Consider the following 19,087-nt stretch of genomic DNA (forward strand, 5'->3'; position numbering starts at 1 on the left):
AAGGTTCAGGTGCGACAGCAGCGATCGTCAACATCCTGTTCCTTTTTGTCATCGAGAAATCCGACTTAGACTCGACTTGAGTGGTCTGTGAATTAGTCATGATGTGTCGGCTGTGCAGCTTTTTTCGAAACTCCCACCCCAGAAAACGAACACTCAACTGCTTGAATAAATAATTTATTTATTATACAACATATACAAGAACCAGTGTTTTCACTCATTTCTAACGGTTCATAAAATAAATTCAACACATTACTAATAAGGAAAGGATCACCCTGTTTTCACAAATCTGTTTTACATTTGTACAAAGCATGAACGTTATGATCACCCAAATGTAGAAAATCACCATTAGCCAACATGTCATCATCTTTGAAGTGAACTTTTTAGGCTCTACAGTCTAAGAAATAAGCGTACACAGTTTACTTCAACTCAAAACCAGTTCAACACTGGCCAACCAAACAGCTTGCAAAGGATTTGGCAAAATCAAATTTACACAAGCGTTAACTTGATGTAGATAATCAGCCTTTGTTTTTCACTTTTTTCACCCTGTAGCTAAGAGGCTAATGTTGCTAACATACCCTAGACATTCATAGTCACCCACATTTTTTCCATCAGCTTCTCTTAACCCAGTCAAACTGCATCCAGTTCTTCGTTATGTTCATGAAGACTTAGGACACAATATGACACTGCAGACTACAAAAATGAGCCAAACTTCACTGTGTAGCTTAGGACAGCGTTAGCACTGTAGTTCCAAAGCGAAATTTGGACGCCAAATATGTCTTGGCTGATCAACAACGACTGGAGAAAATGAAAATTATGTACATCAGTTTTATTGCTTCTTATTGCTACAGTTCTATCGCTTATTCTTTTAAGCCACCATGAAGAAAAGTACAGTGACACCATGTGCATTTGCCACTGAAGCCTAAAATATAGAAATATTAAATACGTACTAATTCTAGTCAAGTCAAAGTGCTGTTATAGATTTGTTTTTACACAGAAGGCAAAATACTTCACTGTGAAATGACTTTTCTTATATTTACTATCCTCATCACCTAAATGACCACCAGAAGGCTTTAACTATAACTACAGGGAACTAAATTACACAGCTGATTCTGGCACAGATGCTTTGGATGCACACTGTAACCCCCAAAATAATGTTTCCCACATAAAAATGCAACAGCTGGATGTTTGCACGACTGTTTGTGAAGGTTTGCATTGAAGGTGCACAACTGTACCTATCCACTATCCAAAGAAAAGTAACACAAGTATTTCACAATGCAAAATAAAAGTAACCCAACTCTGGGACTGTTATTCTGGCCTGCTGTCAGTGCGGTAAAGTGCTATCATACGTATCTCCACCAGGTGGAGCTGAGGAAACCTAACTCAGGCTAACTCAGGCTTGCAGACTACAATGAAGAGTCAAATACAGCAAAGCTGATCAAACATTTTGGCAAGTTAATGTTACATAACGAAGTCTACATGTGGGTACCATCCTGCTGAGACCCGTCTTCGGGTGGTTCCTCAGGTGAATCCTGAGCGGCAGGAACATCAGCCATCACAAAGGAGTCAGTGGACCGGTTACTGATCCTCAGAGGCGTGAGGCGCTGGAGATTGGTGGGGCTCCAGGGTAGCTGGCGCTGTGCTCTCTGAGAAGGCGCTACACTAGTGTCAGTCTCAACTTCCGTTAGCCAAGGAGGCGGAGGAGTGTCCATCTCTGGCATGAAAGCTGGGTTCTCAATGCCAGCTACAATAAGGAGAAGTGTAAAATTCCGTTAATAATGGGATCGTTTTGGAACAAGCTAACACATTTTCCTATCCTGGAATTGATGATGGCAATTTAACATTTTCTCACAGCTTTTTATCCACAACAGAGTAGTTAGATTCAGTAGCTCAAACAGCAAAAATGAACTAGATTTTTCACAGAAGACATTTCTGAAAACATTTAAAGCTGTTTCACTGAGTAAACCTTATATTAAAATGCAATTTATAAGGTTATTTATCTCAGGATTTTCCATAGTTGCTTGTATGCATGCGCTTGTTTGTGGAATAAGTTGGTGCTATTTCTAAATAGCTTAGCTACCAAAAAGCCAGCCAGTATTTTGGGGTTGTAATGTCATTAACTGTCACCTCATTATTTTCTTTGCTGGGTGGACCAATAATCAGGAGTTTGGGGGGGTCATGATGTGGTTTTGGTGGAAACAAATGTGTAATTTGATGAACAGATAACAGTTTTTTTTATTGCAACTGTGGGCGAAAAAGCAACGTTATGTTGACTGAAGAGCAAGTCATCCAGAAAGAACATAACACAGTTTGCTCTCTTGTTTAAGTTGGTTAAAGTTCACCTAAATGAACTTGCTAGTGCTTGTAGTGAAATTTAGCACAACTGGGAGTTCATTCCTTTTCACATTCCTCCATCCTCTTCTATTCAAGCAGCTTTTTTGACAGGCAAATTTGACTCAATGTGACCATGGATGCCTGTACTTCCTTGTCATTACACTCTTCTCATTTATTAACGTCCTACAAACAGGCATGAATAACCAGTAGGGAGGTCAGGCCAAAAGAGTAACTATTTTCTTAAAAATAACACTGAGGTACCTGATTGGCTTACAGATTGGCTAGCTATGTAGCAAACTTATTTCCATATTCATAGAAAATTAAGAAAGGTACACGTTTTCTTTAAATGTAAAATATTTTATCAAACAAACGCAGCAGGGATTGATTTGGTCAGTTTGTATTTTTGAGCCCTAATTGTTGCAGAGTACGCAATGGTAGAAAGTTAAGGATATTTTGCGCCTCAAACATGAATGCTCACCTCCCACTGTGTATGGAGGAGCTCTCATAGGAGAACTGCCCCCTGCAGCTGCGGCATCACCACTGTAGGCACTGTCTACTTCCGAAAACTCAAAATCTACAAGACAAATTCACAGAGAAACAGGAAAGAAAAAGGTGACTCTAAAGTAGACTTGAAACTCCAAACACATCAACAGATGTTGGAGAAGCCAGTAAGACGCTTTACCTTCATCTCCATATGGATAGCTTTTACTTGTATCTGTACTTTTCCCATTAGACATCTGGAAACATATACAAGGTTGTTAGAATGAAGGCTTTTACATCTGTTAGAAAGTAGTTAAAAAACAAAGCACTGTGCAGTTTCTCCACCTCTGAAAGCTCTCACCTTCTGGCTTGGTTTTGGGTGCTTTGTGATTTTCTTGGCAGGACTGACGCCCATCTTTGCAGATTTGAAGGACTCAAGGCGGCTCCTCATGGTCCTCTGGAAGATCTCCTGCACTTCGTCCTCACTCTGGTTGATTTTGAAGTCACTGCGGCTGTACTTGTGACGGTGCTGCAGATAAATACACTGGCTTATTATTGTATTCTGGATACAAGGAGTACTTATTAGTAGCCCATGATGCTGCTTATGGAAGAAAGATGATGCTTCATTTATTTAAAAATGAAAGTTTTCTATGAATACTATACATACATTTTTCCTGCTCCGGTACAGATGCTGCTGCAATAGGTGGTGAGCATTGAAGTCCTCATTCATGTCTTTCATGTCTTGCTCATGAATGTCCAGAGACACCGAAGGAATGCTGTCACGTCTGGGTGAACAGAGAACAAATTTATTTTGTTATTCTTGAACAATGAATTCTTCCAAGGTCACAACAGACAGATTGACCTCCTTATGACAACAACAATCCATGAATAGTGTGTCTCTCATAAACAGCCTGTGTTTATTCCTCACTCTCATGACTGTATCTACAGAACATACCGGTGTCTATTTACACTCTCTAGCGCAGTGACCCAGTCTGAGGACATGACCTTAAGAGCAATGTCAGAAATGCTGGATTCTGGCTTAAATGTAAGGTCATTAACTGGTATAGAATTTTTGCATTACATGGAGGTTATAAATGTTCCTAAAGATCTTGAACTGCACTCTTAAAAATGGTGTCTCAAAAAGGTTCTTTGACTGATGCCACAGAAGAATCACTTTTGGTTCCATGTTTAAAACAACGATTTGTGAGTATAAAGAACCTTTTTAAGAACCCTCACATGACGTAAAGGTTATACACCAATTTAAACCTATATCTTTAAAGAGGTTCTTCAAACTCGTATACTCGTTTACATTCAATAACCATCCACTGAAGCTCTTACAAATAAAGGTTCTTAAGTGGCTCGGATGTCTGGTTCTAAGAAAAAAAAACGTAATGGGTGTAGAACGTGTTCATATGGTGAAGTTACGAAAATGATTCTTTAAGGTTATTTAGGAAGCCAGGAGTGGTTCTTCTATGGCACTGCGCCAAAGACCCTTTTTTGTTCTACCTTTTTGCATGCTGAGTGATGTATCACACATATCGCTGTTGTCAGAAGAAAACCTCCAGCATGATAACTTCACAGAAGAAGGAAAAAACCTACCACTGCTTTTGGTTCATTCATCATCATGAAATTTATGCACAATGTAAAAGGCGACAGGCATTGCCAATTTCAAAGCAGAAAAACTGGAGATACGAAGTTTCCTTCCGACAGCAGCGATATGTGGTGTGGTCGATCACCCTTACCTGATGGAGGTCATTGGTACGTTGTCGATGCCATAGTCTAGCTCAGAGGTGATGTCAGGCATGACTCCAGAAAACTCCATGCCAAACTTCTTATCGAAATCCACGTTAGTACGGTCACCATTGCGCAGGAAGGCCAGAGATCCACGTTTTTCCCCCTAATTTAAAAGCAGTGGATAAGAATGTTTTTACTCACTGGCCACTTTATTATGTACCACTACCTATCTTCAATTATTTTCCTTTTTATCAGGCCCATCAGCCATATGAACACACACACACACACATATATATATATAGTAAGAAGTTATCCTTTGCTCTTCACCTCAGCCACATAATTAACAGCGTCCTCCAGATTAAGTTTGTGGAAAATACTGAAAAGGTAATCTTTGTTCTTTCTGGCCTCTGGCTTCATCAAAAACCAGGTGATGTAGGTGTCCTCAAACCGCTTCCAGCTGAAACAGAGAAGCAGAGCAAAGATCAAGTCAGATATAGAGATATAGTCTTTCTAAAAAGTCTAAACACATAACAATCGAGTCTGCAAGCTAAAATCCAATTATTTCATCTCCAGTGCTCACCCTCTGGTCCACCAGTTATCTCCTATGCGTCCAGCAATGTCCTCCATTGCCGCCAGAATGTGCTCACATGCCTGTGCCACAAAAGTATGCAATCAAATTCAAGAATGTTGCTACATCTAGATGACCCTCTTTGTCTGTTTCAGAAAACATAATTGATGCAAGGAGTGTGAGTGAGTATTTACCCTGTTGTTCACTTTTGCAATAAGTTTCAGCTCAGTTGGTTCAACCCTCTTGACTTTGAGCCATTTGACAAGGGGCTTCATAGTGAGACCCTGAGGGAAAACGATGACGTTAATGCTGAGCCAAAAAAGGAACTGCTTCTGCCTTTTTATCTGCTCTTCGGCTTTAATAATCTGATTTCTCAGCGCTGTTGGTACATTTATTTTTACTATGAAAATTCATACACGAATTACAATTTTATTCGATTTTATTGATTTGATTACTTTTACCATTTTGAACAAGCAAGCATATAAATCCACATATACTTCACAGGCTAGTCATCTTTTATTGTCCCTCTGATGAAATCAGCTCACCATAAATTCACATTTTACCAGATCTATAGCTGTGAGTCCTGAATGTAGCCGATGAGAAAGTAGTACCTGAATAACGACAGTGAAGTACACCACAATGAGTGTCGTGCTGATTATCAGGTTCTTCTCTTTGATCCTGGTTTCGTCCAATGAAGCTGCCAAACCATATGCTACTGCCCCTCGCAGACCACCATAGCTCATCACTAGCTGATCGATGACCTCTATGGGAACCAGTCTGTAGCGGTTTAGCATCCAGGTCAAGGTGAAAACACCTGGGAATCAACATACAGCCACACGTCACAATGAGACAATGAATCCTAATATGTATATGTATCTATTGTTTATGGATGAGACTAAATGTAGCAAAGAAACAACAAAGTAGTGCACCATTTAAAAAATCTATGGAAAAGTATAAACACACTGATTATTTGAATTGAACACATAGGAAAATAAACTTTTTAACGGAAAACAATCAAACAATTAAAAAAAAGATAAATCAATTGAAAAGTAAGGCATTATAGACTGCTCTTCAATAACATACTAGTTATTAAGCAGTGGCTTTTGTGTAACACTTCAGTGTTGGGTGACCCTTGTAATGCACTTATTAAGCCTTAATAAGCCAGTCAATGGTAATTAACTGGCTGCTCATTACTACTTTATTAAGCAGTAACTAAAGTGACTAATAACTAATAACAATAATTAGCTGATGATTCACTATGAGGTATTGAAAAGAAACAAGTACTTCTTTAATTAGGTGTTTCATGCAATTAACTAGGTATTTCATTAATAAGCACAATCCATATAGACCCAAAACTCAGGTGGGGTTAAGCATAAGAGGGTTAACTCTGGGAAAGTAGTAATTGCTAAGTACTTAGTAATTAGTTATTGCTAAATAAAGTTCAAATGAACAGCCAGTGAATTAACTGTTACTAATTAATTAACTCTTAAGGGCCTAAAGAAATCCTGTTATTCTGAAGGGTCAGTCACACAGGCTGTCTATAAACTTGTCTTTTTCATGATGCATGCAGTTGTTCAGTGCTGTCCACAACACAGAAAAGCGTACTGTGATGTACTTTATCACAATAACAATAACATACCATCATATTGAGCACCCATCAATAACAAAGGTATTGGAAAAAATGTACATTTTGCTCTAGTTTAACTTCCGTGCCACATCAACCAGCACATACTCACCAATGAACCGGTAGACAATAGCGAATAGTATTGTGAGGCAGATGAAGCCAGTGTTCCACACCCAGATGACATTATCAATGGCTGTGACACCCAAGAAGACAAAGATCATTGTCTCTGAGCCATTGGCGAACACCTTCATAGCATAGCGCACAGCAGTAACAGACTTTTCATCCATGTTGGCGTTCACGTATTTTTGACAGCAGACACCACAGAAAGTAACTCTGTAACAGAGAATAAACATTTGTCAAATGCGTAGATCTGCACAAAGTCGATCTGGTAAGACATTTCCAGCAATGAGTTAAAATAATTTGGAAAAAGGGATTAAATACCAGAGCGTTTCAATTTCCAATTGAAGTCATACCAACACAGCCATCACATTAAATATTCACAGGCTGTTTGCTTGTTTAATCACTTCATATCTTAAAATTCGGACTTATTTTCTCAAAATATTGACTTAGTACCTAGTATGTATAATATATTAACTTAGTATGGTAAAATAATTCTTCTTTTCTCAAAATGATTTAGTATCTCAAACTAATTACTTATTTTCTCAAAATAATGACATATAATGATGTATAATAACGTATAATGACATATAATAAAGGTACAGTTACAAATATAAAGACTTAGGGTTAGATTATGTAGTTATCTGAGTAAGGAACTGGAGTGTGAACCCATATAAACCTACAGTTCAGGGCATCAAACATACAATTCCAGCTGATCTTAGGTGTAGAAGAATATGTTCTTACGAAAGGATGGCCGAAAGCGAGAGCATCTCAGCGGTGAGGTAAGACAGATAGCCAAGAACGAAGATGAACCCAGCCTCAATGATTTGGACTTTTCCTGTATACTTGGTCAGCAGAGAGATGATGATGGCAAATGCGACGCCTATTAGTGAACCTCCAAATGACACTACAAAGAATGAGACTGAGGGGAGAGAACAGACAAAAAGAAATAGAAATAATGAGAAACATGTGTTGAAAAGAAGTATATGTGATATTATTTATTCACATATATCTGCAACAATCTTGGGTAGAAACAGACTATCTGTAATCTGGATTACGTAATCTGATTATAAAAATAAAGACTTTATAAATCAGTCCCTTAATTTTTCATTTACTGAGTGTGCCCAATAACTGGATAACAACTGGGTCATGATGATAATAACAGTTTTGGGACTGAGAACTGGATACTAGGGTTGTATTTGATGTGGTTTAAACCTTATTAACAATTATATGATTTTAAAGAGTTTGATCCAAAAGTAACCCAAAAGTCCATACCTATGCCTTTGATGATTTCGCCTGCATTGATCTTTGACCCTCCCAATGACACAAAAGCATCAAAGACATTGTACAGCACCTGTGTGAATAAGTCAGAATGAGCCAGTGTAAGGGAAAAGAGAAAGAGAAAGAAGGTTGAAATTAATGCACTTACTGTCCACTTCTATTAAAAACTACCTTACAACTTGACTTAGACCTTATTTGCTCAACAGACTCAGTGTCCTGAAATCATGGAACACTAAAAACACTTAACATCTGAAATAAGTTATTAAATTTCAAGCAAGTAAGTCATTATTTTGAGAAAATATGTCATTATTTTGAGATACTATGACAATATTTTGAGAAAGTAAATCATTATTTTTGAGATATTAAGTCAAACACTTGAAATATTGCAGGTATTGCAGGCATTTATTCCACCTCTTTATAGCAGGAATGGGCTTACTGACCACAGGACCCTGATGAGATACTGTTTTGAGGGTGGACCATTCTGAACACAGCAATGACAGTGTTTTGGCAGTGGCATTCTAGTGCTGGTACAGTGTGCATTAGCTGAGGACTTTTATACATGCCGATGTAACTGCTAGGATGAGAGTGGTCCAGCACCCCAACATATCCAGTTCTGTTGTCAGAAACTGGCTGTTAATGAAGGATAGCTAACACAAATTATGCATCAACAGATGAGCTATGGTCTCTTCTGCACAGCAGCAGAGCAGACCTACAGGGGGGTTCACAAATAAAGTGGCCAGTGGGTGTAGATTACAGCACTACTCTATCACCTACTAAGCTATGGTAACTTTAGTAAATGGAGAAGAGACTAACCACTGTGACTCCGTCATTGAGCAGCGACTCTCCAAACACCCAGATGAAGAGCACCTCGTTCACATGCACCTCCTCGAACACAGCAATCACAGCCACAGGGTCTACAGCTGCAAGCAGACTGCCAAACAGCAGGAACTGTAACAGTCCAATGTTCAGATCACCTGTTGGACAGAGAGAAATGACCAAATTATCAAAGCCATTCAATCCAAGTTCCATTATGTTGAATAAACAGCTAGTCATATACATTGCTCAGACATACCCATAGCTCCTCCTAAATAGCAGCCCCAAAGGGACACACCCACTGCACCCGCATTCCAACACGTCCCAATAACGGCGTGGACAAGGATGGCACCCAGGTTGCTGAAGAAAAGCTTGTTTGGCATGAAGTAGCCAGTGTCCAGGATGATCTGGGGCAGCAGGAAGTAGAAGAAGTTTCTTGGCTCAAGTTTGAAGGTCTGAGCCTTGTCTGCACCCCAGACAATCCCTCCCAGAATGAAACCACAGATGATGAGGAGCCCACTCTCAGGAAAGAAGCTCTTGAGTCGGGCATTCAGCTGGGCCACTGCAAATCAATGGAGAAACACCTTCACTTACATTTATGTTGTTACAACTGCTCAATTCTGAGTGTCTTCATGCATTCCTACATAGAGATACGCTGAGAGTGTTTAGCATAAGGCTGGGTCTTGCTGTAAATTGCATTGGAATGTCTGATAAAGTCATATTTATCAGTGGCAACTCTGGATTCTAGATGATACAGAAATGTATGCAACCTTTCACCTTTTCCAAGGGGGAAAAAAATATGCCAGTGCAAAAATGCAAAAAGCAAGGCATGTTGTCTCTGGACTGCTATGCTTTAGTTTTCCATGTGATGGGTGCAGCTGTGAACGAGCACCCGAATGGCGTTAGTCACATTAACTTGCTCACCATCTGGTATTTACAACCTTCCAGTGAGCACCCAAACATACCATATGCACTACTCTATTAGGCTGCCTGAAAATGTGAGTTAGTAGCAGGTGGATAATCTAACAGCTTTGCTCTTACCCAATTAATCTGTGCCTTTTTTCGCAATAACAAAAAACTTACAGTCTAGTCAGAATAACGACAATATGGCATGTGAAGCTTTCTTGGAGACATTATCGGGTTCTTTATCAGCGGAATTTCCAATGCTGTGGTGACTCGTGCATCTATGACAAGTCAGAGTTGACTGAATCCTAGCTGACCCCAGCTCTATTTCTGCACCTTACCTCACAGAATTGATCCTGAACACAAAACAATTATTATTGTGAATACAATATAATTTTACAGTTCTAATACACAGCGGCGAGGAAGGCATTTGTACAATTTGACAGCAAAAGGGCCTCTGCAGCCTGTCTGTGCACATGCTTGGGCGTCAGTCTAAGAGGAACAGGATGGAACTGTGGCCTTTGTGTCTAGGACGTAAGAAGCATGGTCTACCAGGCATCGTCTGAAACAGTGGTTTCAGTCACGTAAATGCCTTGTTTGAATAAAGAGTAAATAACCATCGTTGTATAACCAGCTCCCATTTGAGACGTTTTCAAAATTCTTTCAAGATTTCTGACAGACGTGGCCAGAAAGATCATAAAAAGGAATGCCCCTGAGAATGTCACTTGATAACTAGTTTCAAACTAGTGTAACAGTTAAAACTTCACTTCGAGTAGTTACTTTGGATAATTATGATGCACAGACATTGCCGTTATCTGGCAATAGATAACTTAATGTTCCACTGTTTCCCAAGAAACATTGTGCTTTTCCTCTTGTGAGTCCTGTCTTAGCGCTTTAGCTGCTTGGTAACACAATGGAACTCAGTCATAACAAGTTCTTTCTATCAGGCCTGGTATCTGTGCAAATGCATTGAAGATTCTTTTAAAACTATTTAAATCTTTAAACAGTAGTTATGAACACTTGCTTATTTCAAAGCCACGTACCAAAAATCTTTGCCACTCCAGCCACAAATATCCACAGGACTACCAGGTAAGGATTCTCCACATGATGCCAGTTTAATCTGACTATGAAAGCATCTGTTAAGTTTGTCTCTGCATGATGGTGCTGGCTTTGCGATTCCTCTTCACTTTCTTCTCCAGCCAGTGTGCTACATATCAGAAATACCACCTTCAGTAAAGTCAGAAGGGTAGATTGTGGCATTCTGACAGTCGAACAAATCAAGATGTAAACGTCTGAGCTGAATTTATTCCTACCACCTCCACACCTGCAGAGTCAGATTAGCTAGCTAAGTGATTACAGTCCATGCAAGCCTGTGATGGTATCCTTTCGTCCAGAGTCGCAGAAGATCCCGTAGGCACTCTTATTCTAAACAGTCCTGGCTTGATTTGAGGCTTTTTTCCTTGCTGTCTGTTAATCACTCTCTCTCTCTTTCACCTCCCTCAGACTCCTTCTTTTGTCTTGAGTCACTGGTCAGTCCTTGGTCAGTGAGAGGGCAGTGGTGCGATAAGGGTAGAGTTCTGCAGAATGCACTCAGTCTTTTAAGCAATTCTAAGTGTTGCGGAGGAGGCTAAGAACCTCCTCTTGGCAGAAGTAGAGCATCAAGTTTAGTAAAATGAGATTTCAAGTAACTTAGTAGCTAGTAAAGAATAACTAAGGTTAAATAGGGTTACTATGTTTTGTTAGTGAAAATGTATTCATGCTGAAGATTACTTTGTTTTTGCCACTGTATATTAAATTGGTACAACTTCTGTATTTATATTAAATAGTTCAATATTAAATTGTATTTTGTTGAAACTATTATAAAAAAATATTAGGCTCTTATGTCTGTAATCTGGCTTCTATTTGTTGTTAGCAATGTTACCATGCTTGGTCCAACTCCTTGCATTTGGCTGGTGCTACTCATTTTAAATAGGAGCTGTAGCATTTGTTATTTCTTCAGCCTAACATTGTGTTTTACGCTGTTATTAATAACACTAATATTACTCAGACCATATGAATGTGTTACAGATTGGAATAAACAAGTAACTGATGGTAAAAATATTAGCTTATTTGATCTTCCTCTCTGGACTAATGCCATCTATGACGAGGCACATAACAGTGTCCTCACCATTTTTGCAAATTTACCAATCTGTCATCCAGGCCAGCAATTGCCCTAAGAAACAACATAAACTATGGCATTTAGTGAAAGTTAATTACGATGGCCATTCAGCAGTTTTGAGGACAATTCATATAAATGAATTATAACAAGTCACATTATTTTGTGTGGTTAATAGTGATTAATTGCCTCCATCTTATTCTTGAAAATTTAATCCTAAAATGATTTATTTGCCATTAAAAAACAGAGCATTTTTTTAGTTATATGAGTCTACAATATAAGAATTCACTTGAATGTGAAAGTCCTGTGAATGTAGTTTCCAATTTTCATCATGTCCAGTGAGATCAACAGTGGCTGCATGTTCCAAATCCTCTACAATTGTAGCCTCTCATTGTCGTTTTGCTGTGTCCCATCTTGTTTCAAGGGGAACTGGAGCTTTCCACTTTGCAGTCGCTTTTGTTTGTTTGCTGCTTGTTGACTTATTAACAGTTCTCCAGTGCTGATGTTATTGATATTACTGATATTGCCATCAGCTGTGAATTTTCCTTGTAAATGATACCTAAAACCTGATGTACTTAGGTGATAAACAAATCCACTATGACAGTAGCTGGAAACAACTTTTCAGTCTTCAATGAAACTCATTATTCAAAAGCTATACTTGAGTGAGTTACAGGAGCGAAAGTGTGTTAAGGAACTTATCACTTGGTATAGTGTCCTATAAAGCACAGGTTCTCAACCCTAGTCCTGAAGAACCCATCATTCACATTTTAGTGTTTTCCTAGCTCTTACACACCTCCCTCAGCTCAGATTTTTATGAGCTGATTAGTTGGTTCAAGTGTATATTGGTAACCACTGTTCTAAAGTGTAAAGGATTCATATTTTGGTGGCCTAATTATTGTTACTTTTGCCGTGAATCCAGATGGGAATTCCAGAGCGATCCATTTATGACTAGATCCATCTCATCTTTCTCATAACTAACGTTTGTGGGTATTTTTAGGTTCAAACTGTCCTAAGAGACTGTTACATTGATTGAAGTTGGCATTTGCAGCATGCCGGGGTTTTTTTTGGTGCCATTGTTCTGACTGGATTCCTTGCCTACTTCAAGTGTCCTTCTTATCAAATGTGACAGGGTTTGCTTTGTAGAAAAATGCACCAAGATGCCTGTCCTTGTCTTTAGAAGTAGAGCCTTGTATGCTGCTGTTTCATTTTATACTCTATAAATATTTTACAGTAGGCCCAGGACGTTTTCAAGGGCATTTTGGATATAAACCATCTGCAAAGAAACTGTTCAAACAATAATGTTCTGAAATTCATCAGCCACTTTTTGAAAGAAACCTTGGGAGAAAAGAAAATTACAGAATGGTCTGCATATAATAAATGGCACCTGTTTGAATTTATATATATATATATGTGTGTGTGTGTGTGTGTGTGTGTGTGTGTACACACAGTCTAAAAGGCTGCATCTCCAGTGTTATGGAAGACCTTGTACAAGACTGAGATGAAATGAACAAATCTTCACTGAAAGGTTAACTCTGTCCTTCTGCCAACGCTTCATTTTAATGATTGATGTGCCGATTTCACAATGTCCGCTAGTTAGCTTTCCGGAGTGCATGGGTGGGAGGTTTAAGGGTGATGCATTTTGATGTTTTTATGGACGATCTTTATACCTAGTTTACTAGTTCACCTGGTATTTTATGGTTGCTACAGATACATCCTCTTTGCCAAATAAGTGAAAATGATCAAACTACACAATCAAAATCATTACTTCATCTAAAAAAAGATAAAGCCCACAACATTTTATTCATTTCACATTGTATTTTTTAAATCTTGGGGCCAGTGGAGGTCAGTTCACCTGATACTTGACCCCAAACCCTGCCTATCAGAACAACCATTGGCTCATGAGCATGCTGAATACTTTTGCTTTATTGGCTTAGTATCAAAATATCTGCATGAAATAGGGTGTGTCTCATTTAAATCACATGTATATTAGGGAAATATGTGTGTGTGTCCCTTTGAAATGAGTAAATAAGATACTTGTGCATGGACACTGACTTTAAAGCACTGTACCTGATTGACCAATTGCATCCAAATCGATACCTGTTTTGACATGCAAGAGTTGGTACAGAATTCAGGATGGATAAATCTGTGCTTGTCTCAATGAAACTTTGATAAATAAGGTCCATTGTCACTGCACATGTAGATACTTATTTATCCACATTTATTTTTATCTCCAATCATTTCATTCTTATAAGAATTGCAATAATTGTTACACCAATTCATCTGTTTGGTTGTAATCTTCTCTCTTTGCATTACAACAGCTACATTACTCCAGTCATATTGATTTGTCCTTACATAATGCATATTTAGTTGTATTACATAATATTTAGACTAAAACTGCACATATTCTTATCCAAATGTTTAGTATTTTAGATGCAAAGCACCTCATTGATCTGGCTTCTAACTCACTTACGTTCTCGCTCACTCGCTCGCTCACTCCCTCATTCACTCACTCACTCACTCACTCACTCACTCACTCACTCACTCACGTTAAACAAGATTGTCCACAGGGGGGGGGGGGGCTACCGGAACTCTAGTAACTAGAGCGAAAACAACCTTGTGTTAGCCGAAATGACTGAGTCTATTGAGCAATGAGGATACATTAGAGTATGCTTTCTAGGACTTTTGGGGTACTACATACACAGTTGCTTTGCATCAGTGACACCACGTCCTTGCTTAGTACATTTTTGCATGTATAGGTCACTGTATATTGTCTTTTTCTCTGTTTATATTGTGTTAGCCATAGTCAAAGAGGAATTGCCTGAGCCTTACCACAAGCATTTAATATACAGATGTTGTTGGCATATTGTACATATGGTAAATAAAAACTTTGACTTTCTGTTGAAGTTGTTCAATTTCCTTCAATGACCTTAACAACAAGGCAGGGACAATCATTTTCCTACTGTATGCTTTCAGGTCACAGTGTATTCCATGTGTGTCCACAACCTGCCAGCCAAAGCTGCAAAACAGCTATAACTAAAGTCACCAAAGTAAAGTCAACTTCAATTTTCAAGGACAGGAAAATTACGCAAACAGGTCATTAGCTATTTAAAGCCATGCATTATTAACCCGGGGCATTTCCATAGTGGGCATTGTTCCGGGCAGTGGGAGTAGCCAGAACAAGAGAAATGAATAAAAGACAGAAGTTTATAAAAATGTCACGCATTAACCCGCTACGTACTTGGGTGATGTTTTCAGACGTGTTCAATGAGCAACAAGGTGTTTAAATGTGCCTGCGTGGCACCGTTGGAACAGAATGTGGGCAGGTGCTGCAATAAAAGAATAACTAAATCCAAAAATGTTAATGTTGAAAGTAATGGATGAACGCAATTAGACACAAATTAGCAATATGTAACTGGTGTTATGCTAATGGGTGGCTAATACCTTTTCCAATGTTAGCCACGCTAGCTTTCCTTTAACTCTGTGGCTATAACCTGCATGAGTGTCAGAAGAGCTTGTTATCTGTGAAAACATTTCAGTCACAGGTCATTTAATCAGCCAGTCATAAAGCCTCTGACTTACAAATGACATGACCAGATTTAGGCTTTAGCCTTCATATCAGTTTTCATAGCTCCAACCCAGCGTTCTCCAAGTAAAAACAGCCTTCAGGATCTTCTGAGTATTAGAGAGAGGTGTGCTGCGTCTGAGCTGTCCACCTCCATCTGCACCTTGTGGACGTTCTTTAAACTTTAAACTTTGTCTCAGTGTGCTTTAAAGACTCATCCACTGAACAGTTCTTCAAGGAACCAAAAGTGGTTCTTCTATGGCATAGCTCAAACAACTTTAGGCACCTTTACTTTAAGTGTTTTTTTAGGTTGAAAATGTCATGAAATAACATGTTCCTGTATCAGTCGCCATGGCTCACAGCAGCCGGCTCCTCAAAAGAACTTTATCAGTCCTTTCTAAATTCTATCAAACTCTGACAGAAGTAAAAATGAGGCAATAAAGAAAATAAAATATGCATTGAGCTGAGGCACACATCAGCCACTTCACTAACTCAAAGGTTTTCACATTCACTCTTAAAAATAGAGGTGCCAAAAGGTTTATTTGCATCATGTTTGGTTCCCCTTAGAACCTTGATGGTTCTAATGAGAAATGTGAGTGTGAAAAAACCTTTTTAAGATGTAAAGAGCCTCCACATAATCTGAAGGTCCTAGACCCATTCAATAACCATTTAGGAACCATAAAAAGCCAAAAGCCAATTAGAAACCTTTATTTTTAAGAGCGTATGGCGGTCTTCATACATGGCTTTTGGGTTCCTAAGAAGAATGGAATGGAATTGACTTTATTTTGAAGAGTATTGCACTACATTAAGGTGACCTCTAGGTGGCAGAAGTAGCCATACCAATTGTTACTGAGCTGTAACGCCTCCTATACAACTTGTATGCTGGTAAAAACAAACAAATCTGACCACTTGAAGGTAGCATGCTAGGTGCTGATGATGATTTTGCTACAGCATTGAGCTTTTAGAGTTTAACTTTCCTCCTTTGATTCAAGGCGTCACACACAAACACATGGATCATTTGATCTGACCTGTAAGGCAAGTTCCTAAAGCTCTTGAAATCTGATTCTATTATAATACAAAACAGGAAAGTTACTGGAAAACTACCAGGGGTGTAACTGATCCACATTTGGTGCATTTCTATGCATCAAATAAAGGCCAGCTTTCAAGCTGGCAAAGCCTGTTACAATTAAAATTGTGTTATCTGTATATTAATGGGCTTTCATGCCCTTACAAGACATGTAAATGTGAATGGGCCACTGTCATTTCAGAGACACCTAATAAGGTCTCACTGTGCATAAAGGACAACCAATTCAGTTAAATCACGGTGCTATACATCAGTGTATCATTACTCATCTACATTTCACACATAATTCAGTTCATTTTGACACGTTTATTTATAGTAATGCCACCAAAGAACCGCTTTTAGTTCTCTAAAGCAGTAACACAGTAAGCAAAAAATGTGGATTATCTAAGGGGCCCTGAGGACCACTTGAGTAACAGTGCCCTGAAGAATCTTTCAGTGGATGATTTTCTTAAAGAACCATATTTGTAAATGAGATGTATGAGTATGTCGAACTTTTATAAAGGAGCAATTAACTTTTCATTGAACCATATTTCCAAGGCAAACACCTTTTAAGAACCTTTTTTTAAGAGTACATATTTGTCTAATTTCCAATCTACATGATAAATCTCCATCAGATTATTATACAACATTGTCATCAACCCTTTGGAAATTATTTTGGCTGAATTATCTGCTGATGCTGATAGTTCATTTACTATCAATTTGTGAGGGGCACGAAAACTTCAAAATAAAGATGTGATCCCACAGAACCAATTTTGGTTCCCAAAGAACCATTCAACAGATGTTTCTTTAAAGCAATGTTTTCATAAATTTTTATGCATACTTTTTTGCATTTTTGAAAATTAGGAGAACCTCAATGTGACAAAACTTTAATATTTGTTTTTCACTGAACCACTTAGAAACCCTAATTTTTAAGAGTGTAGTTGTAGTTTAACTGACACGAAAATTAACCAGGCAAAGCTACCCACATGGAAGCAATGTTTCAAGTACGTCTCCACATCACATTACAAACAATAAAATAGAAATTTATTCAGTAATTATGGAAAGACGTCGAAATTTACTTACACAGTTTACAGAGCCAGCAGACCAGGACCCAAAGGGCTACCAAGTATGGCGTTTCCACATGGTGCCATTTCCAAGTGACGATGGGCAGCGTTGTGATGGTTGTGGAAGAATTACTAGTCACATTGGTCGATGGGCTACCTTCTGACCCACTGCTTGACCCACTGCTGCTCCGTAATATATTGGCCTGGCTCAATTCGCTGAAGACCACCAGCAAAGTGAGGGCAAGGCTGAGCCGTGGTAAAAGTGTCATGTTGAAGAGGTTTTGCTAACAAAGTTAAAGGCACTTCTTGGTCTCTTTTACGCAACGTCTTTATATCCTGTCCCTTACTTTCTGTTACTTGCCACCTGTAACTTTCAGTATAGGTTTGTCCTGTCTGACCTCAAACATCAGGCTATTTTCCCTCACTGGACCATTTTTTCTAAAATATAGTCAGTTTCCTTCAACAATCACTCTCAGTCAATGTTTCTATCAGATTCCGACATGTATATAGCACCTGTGGTCATCCCTCCTTTAGCCATTGCTCCTCCCCTTGCCCAATAGAAGTTCAGGTGAAGATTAGCCTGAGGGTCCGCCCCTTTACTCTCACCCGTAGAGAGTACCACATTACAGGTGCAGCAACACATGGATTAACTCAAGGCCATTATATTCACTTCATGACATCCAGGTGTGGAGCTCACATTCGTCTCAGTGCTGTAAGATCAGGCCTTTTAGAAGGTCCTGTGTTTGGTGGACTGAACATCATCAGGAGATCAACCACCTGTACATATTTAATGTGTATTATTCAGTATCTACTTGGAAAACCGTGCAAACTGATTGAGCTATTTCTACTCAAGTATATTCAAAAGTAGTTTCTTTATGCTACTTTGTTGACAGCATCTATTCTGCTTTGTGATTGGTTACACCACTAACTGAGGTCTTGAGTAGCGGTACGTGAAACGTTATTTCATAACTGTATTATTATATATCATAACTGCATGTCATTTGAGAAATGATTACAAATCAAATGAGATTTATTTCATTTGGATGAACTAATGAATTATTCAGGATTTTGCCAGTTAGTGTTAAGAGAACAAAATATGCCTGAAGTGTTTAAAAAAAGAAGAGGAAGCAAGGAAAGAAGAGGAAGAAGAAAAAAGAAAAAAATTAGAAATGAAAATGAATAAAAAGAGCAGAAAAAGAAAAGGAAGAAGAAGAAGAGAAGGAGGAGGAAAGGAAAAAAGAAATGAATTAAACGGAAGAGGAAGGGGAGTAATCAGCTGTTACAATTTGAAGGAAGGTCTGTCGAATTCCAAGAATTCAGAGGGAATCAAGCAGCTTTCAGCGTCCTGCACACCTGTGGCTGCTCCTTTATATGGACTTTAGCTTAATGCTG

General features: G+C 38.7%; 1 protein-coding gene across 2 annotated transcripts; it reads right to left on the reverse strand.

Annotated features, from left to right (window-relative positions):
* Nucleotides 1-158: 158 nt before the first annotated feature.
* LOC108444401 (sodium/hydrogen exchanger 3-like) lies at nucleotides 159-18,154 on the reverse strand. Of its 2 annotated transcripts, none has more exons than XM_017725580.2 (16): nucleotides 17,715-18,154; nucleotides 9,208-9,510; nucleotides 8,949-9,109; nucleotides 8,130-8,208; nucleotides 7,599-7,776; nucleotides 6,850-7,070; nucleotides 5,725-5,927; nucleotides 5,308-5,397; nucleotides 5,126-5,196; nucleotides 4,873-5,002; nucleotides 4,554-4,708; nucleotides 3,479-3,596; nucleotides 3,173-3,340; nucleotides 3,014-3,068; nucleotides 2,810-2,905; nucleotides 159-1,741 (listed from the first exon to the last, which is right to left on the reverse strand). In XM_017725580.2, exons 1-16 carry the CDS (start codon nucleotides 17,962-17,964, stop codon nucleotides 1,473-1,475), a joined length of 2,547 nt encoding a protein of 848 aa, XP_017581069.2. In that variant the 5' UTR covers nucleotides 17,965-18,154; the 3' UTR covers nucleotides 159-1,472. The 2 variants fall into 2 exon arrangements, with proteins under 2 accessions (XP_017581069.2, XP_017581070.2); XM_017725581.2 differs by lacking the exon at nucleotides 17,715-18,154 and adding an exon at nucleotides 10,895-11,420.
* Between the last annotated feature and the right edge of the window lie 933 nt (nucleotides 18,155-19,087).

The sequence above is a fragment of the Pygocentrus nattereri genome, chromosome 1 (genome assembly GCF_015220715.1).
Source record: "Pygocentrus nattereri isolate fPygNat1 chromosome 1, fPygNat1.pri, whole genome shotgun sequence".
Lineage (NCBI taxonomy): Eukaryota > Metazoa > Chordata > Actinopteri > Characiformes > Serrasalmidae > Pygocentrus > Pygocentrus nattereri.

What these genes read in the sequence shown, in the direction of transcription:
- LOC108444401 (XM_017725580.2), bottom strand. Translation starts at nt 17,964, where the DNA reads ATGACACTTTTACCACGGCTCAGCCTTGCCCTCACTTTGCTGGTGGTC. An exon ending in TCAATGACGGAGTCACAGTG is followed by an intron (nt 8,209 to 8,948) that starts GTTAGTCTCTTC and finishes TTATTCACACAG; the next exon opens with GTGCTGTACAATGTCTTTGA. An exon ending in ACCCAAAACCAAGCCAGAAG is followed by an intron (nt 3,069 to 3,172) that starts GTGAGAGCTTTC and finishes ATATGTTTCCAG; the next exon opens with ATGTCTAATGGGAAAAGTAC.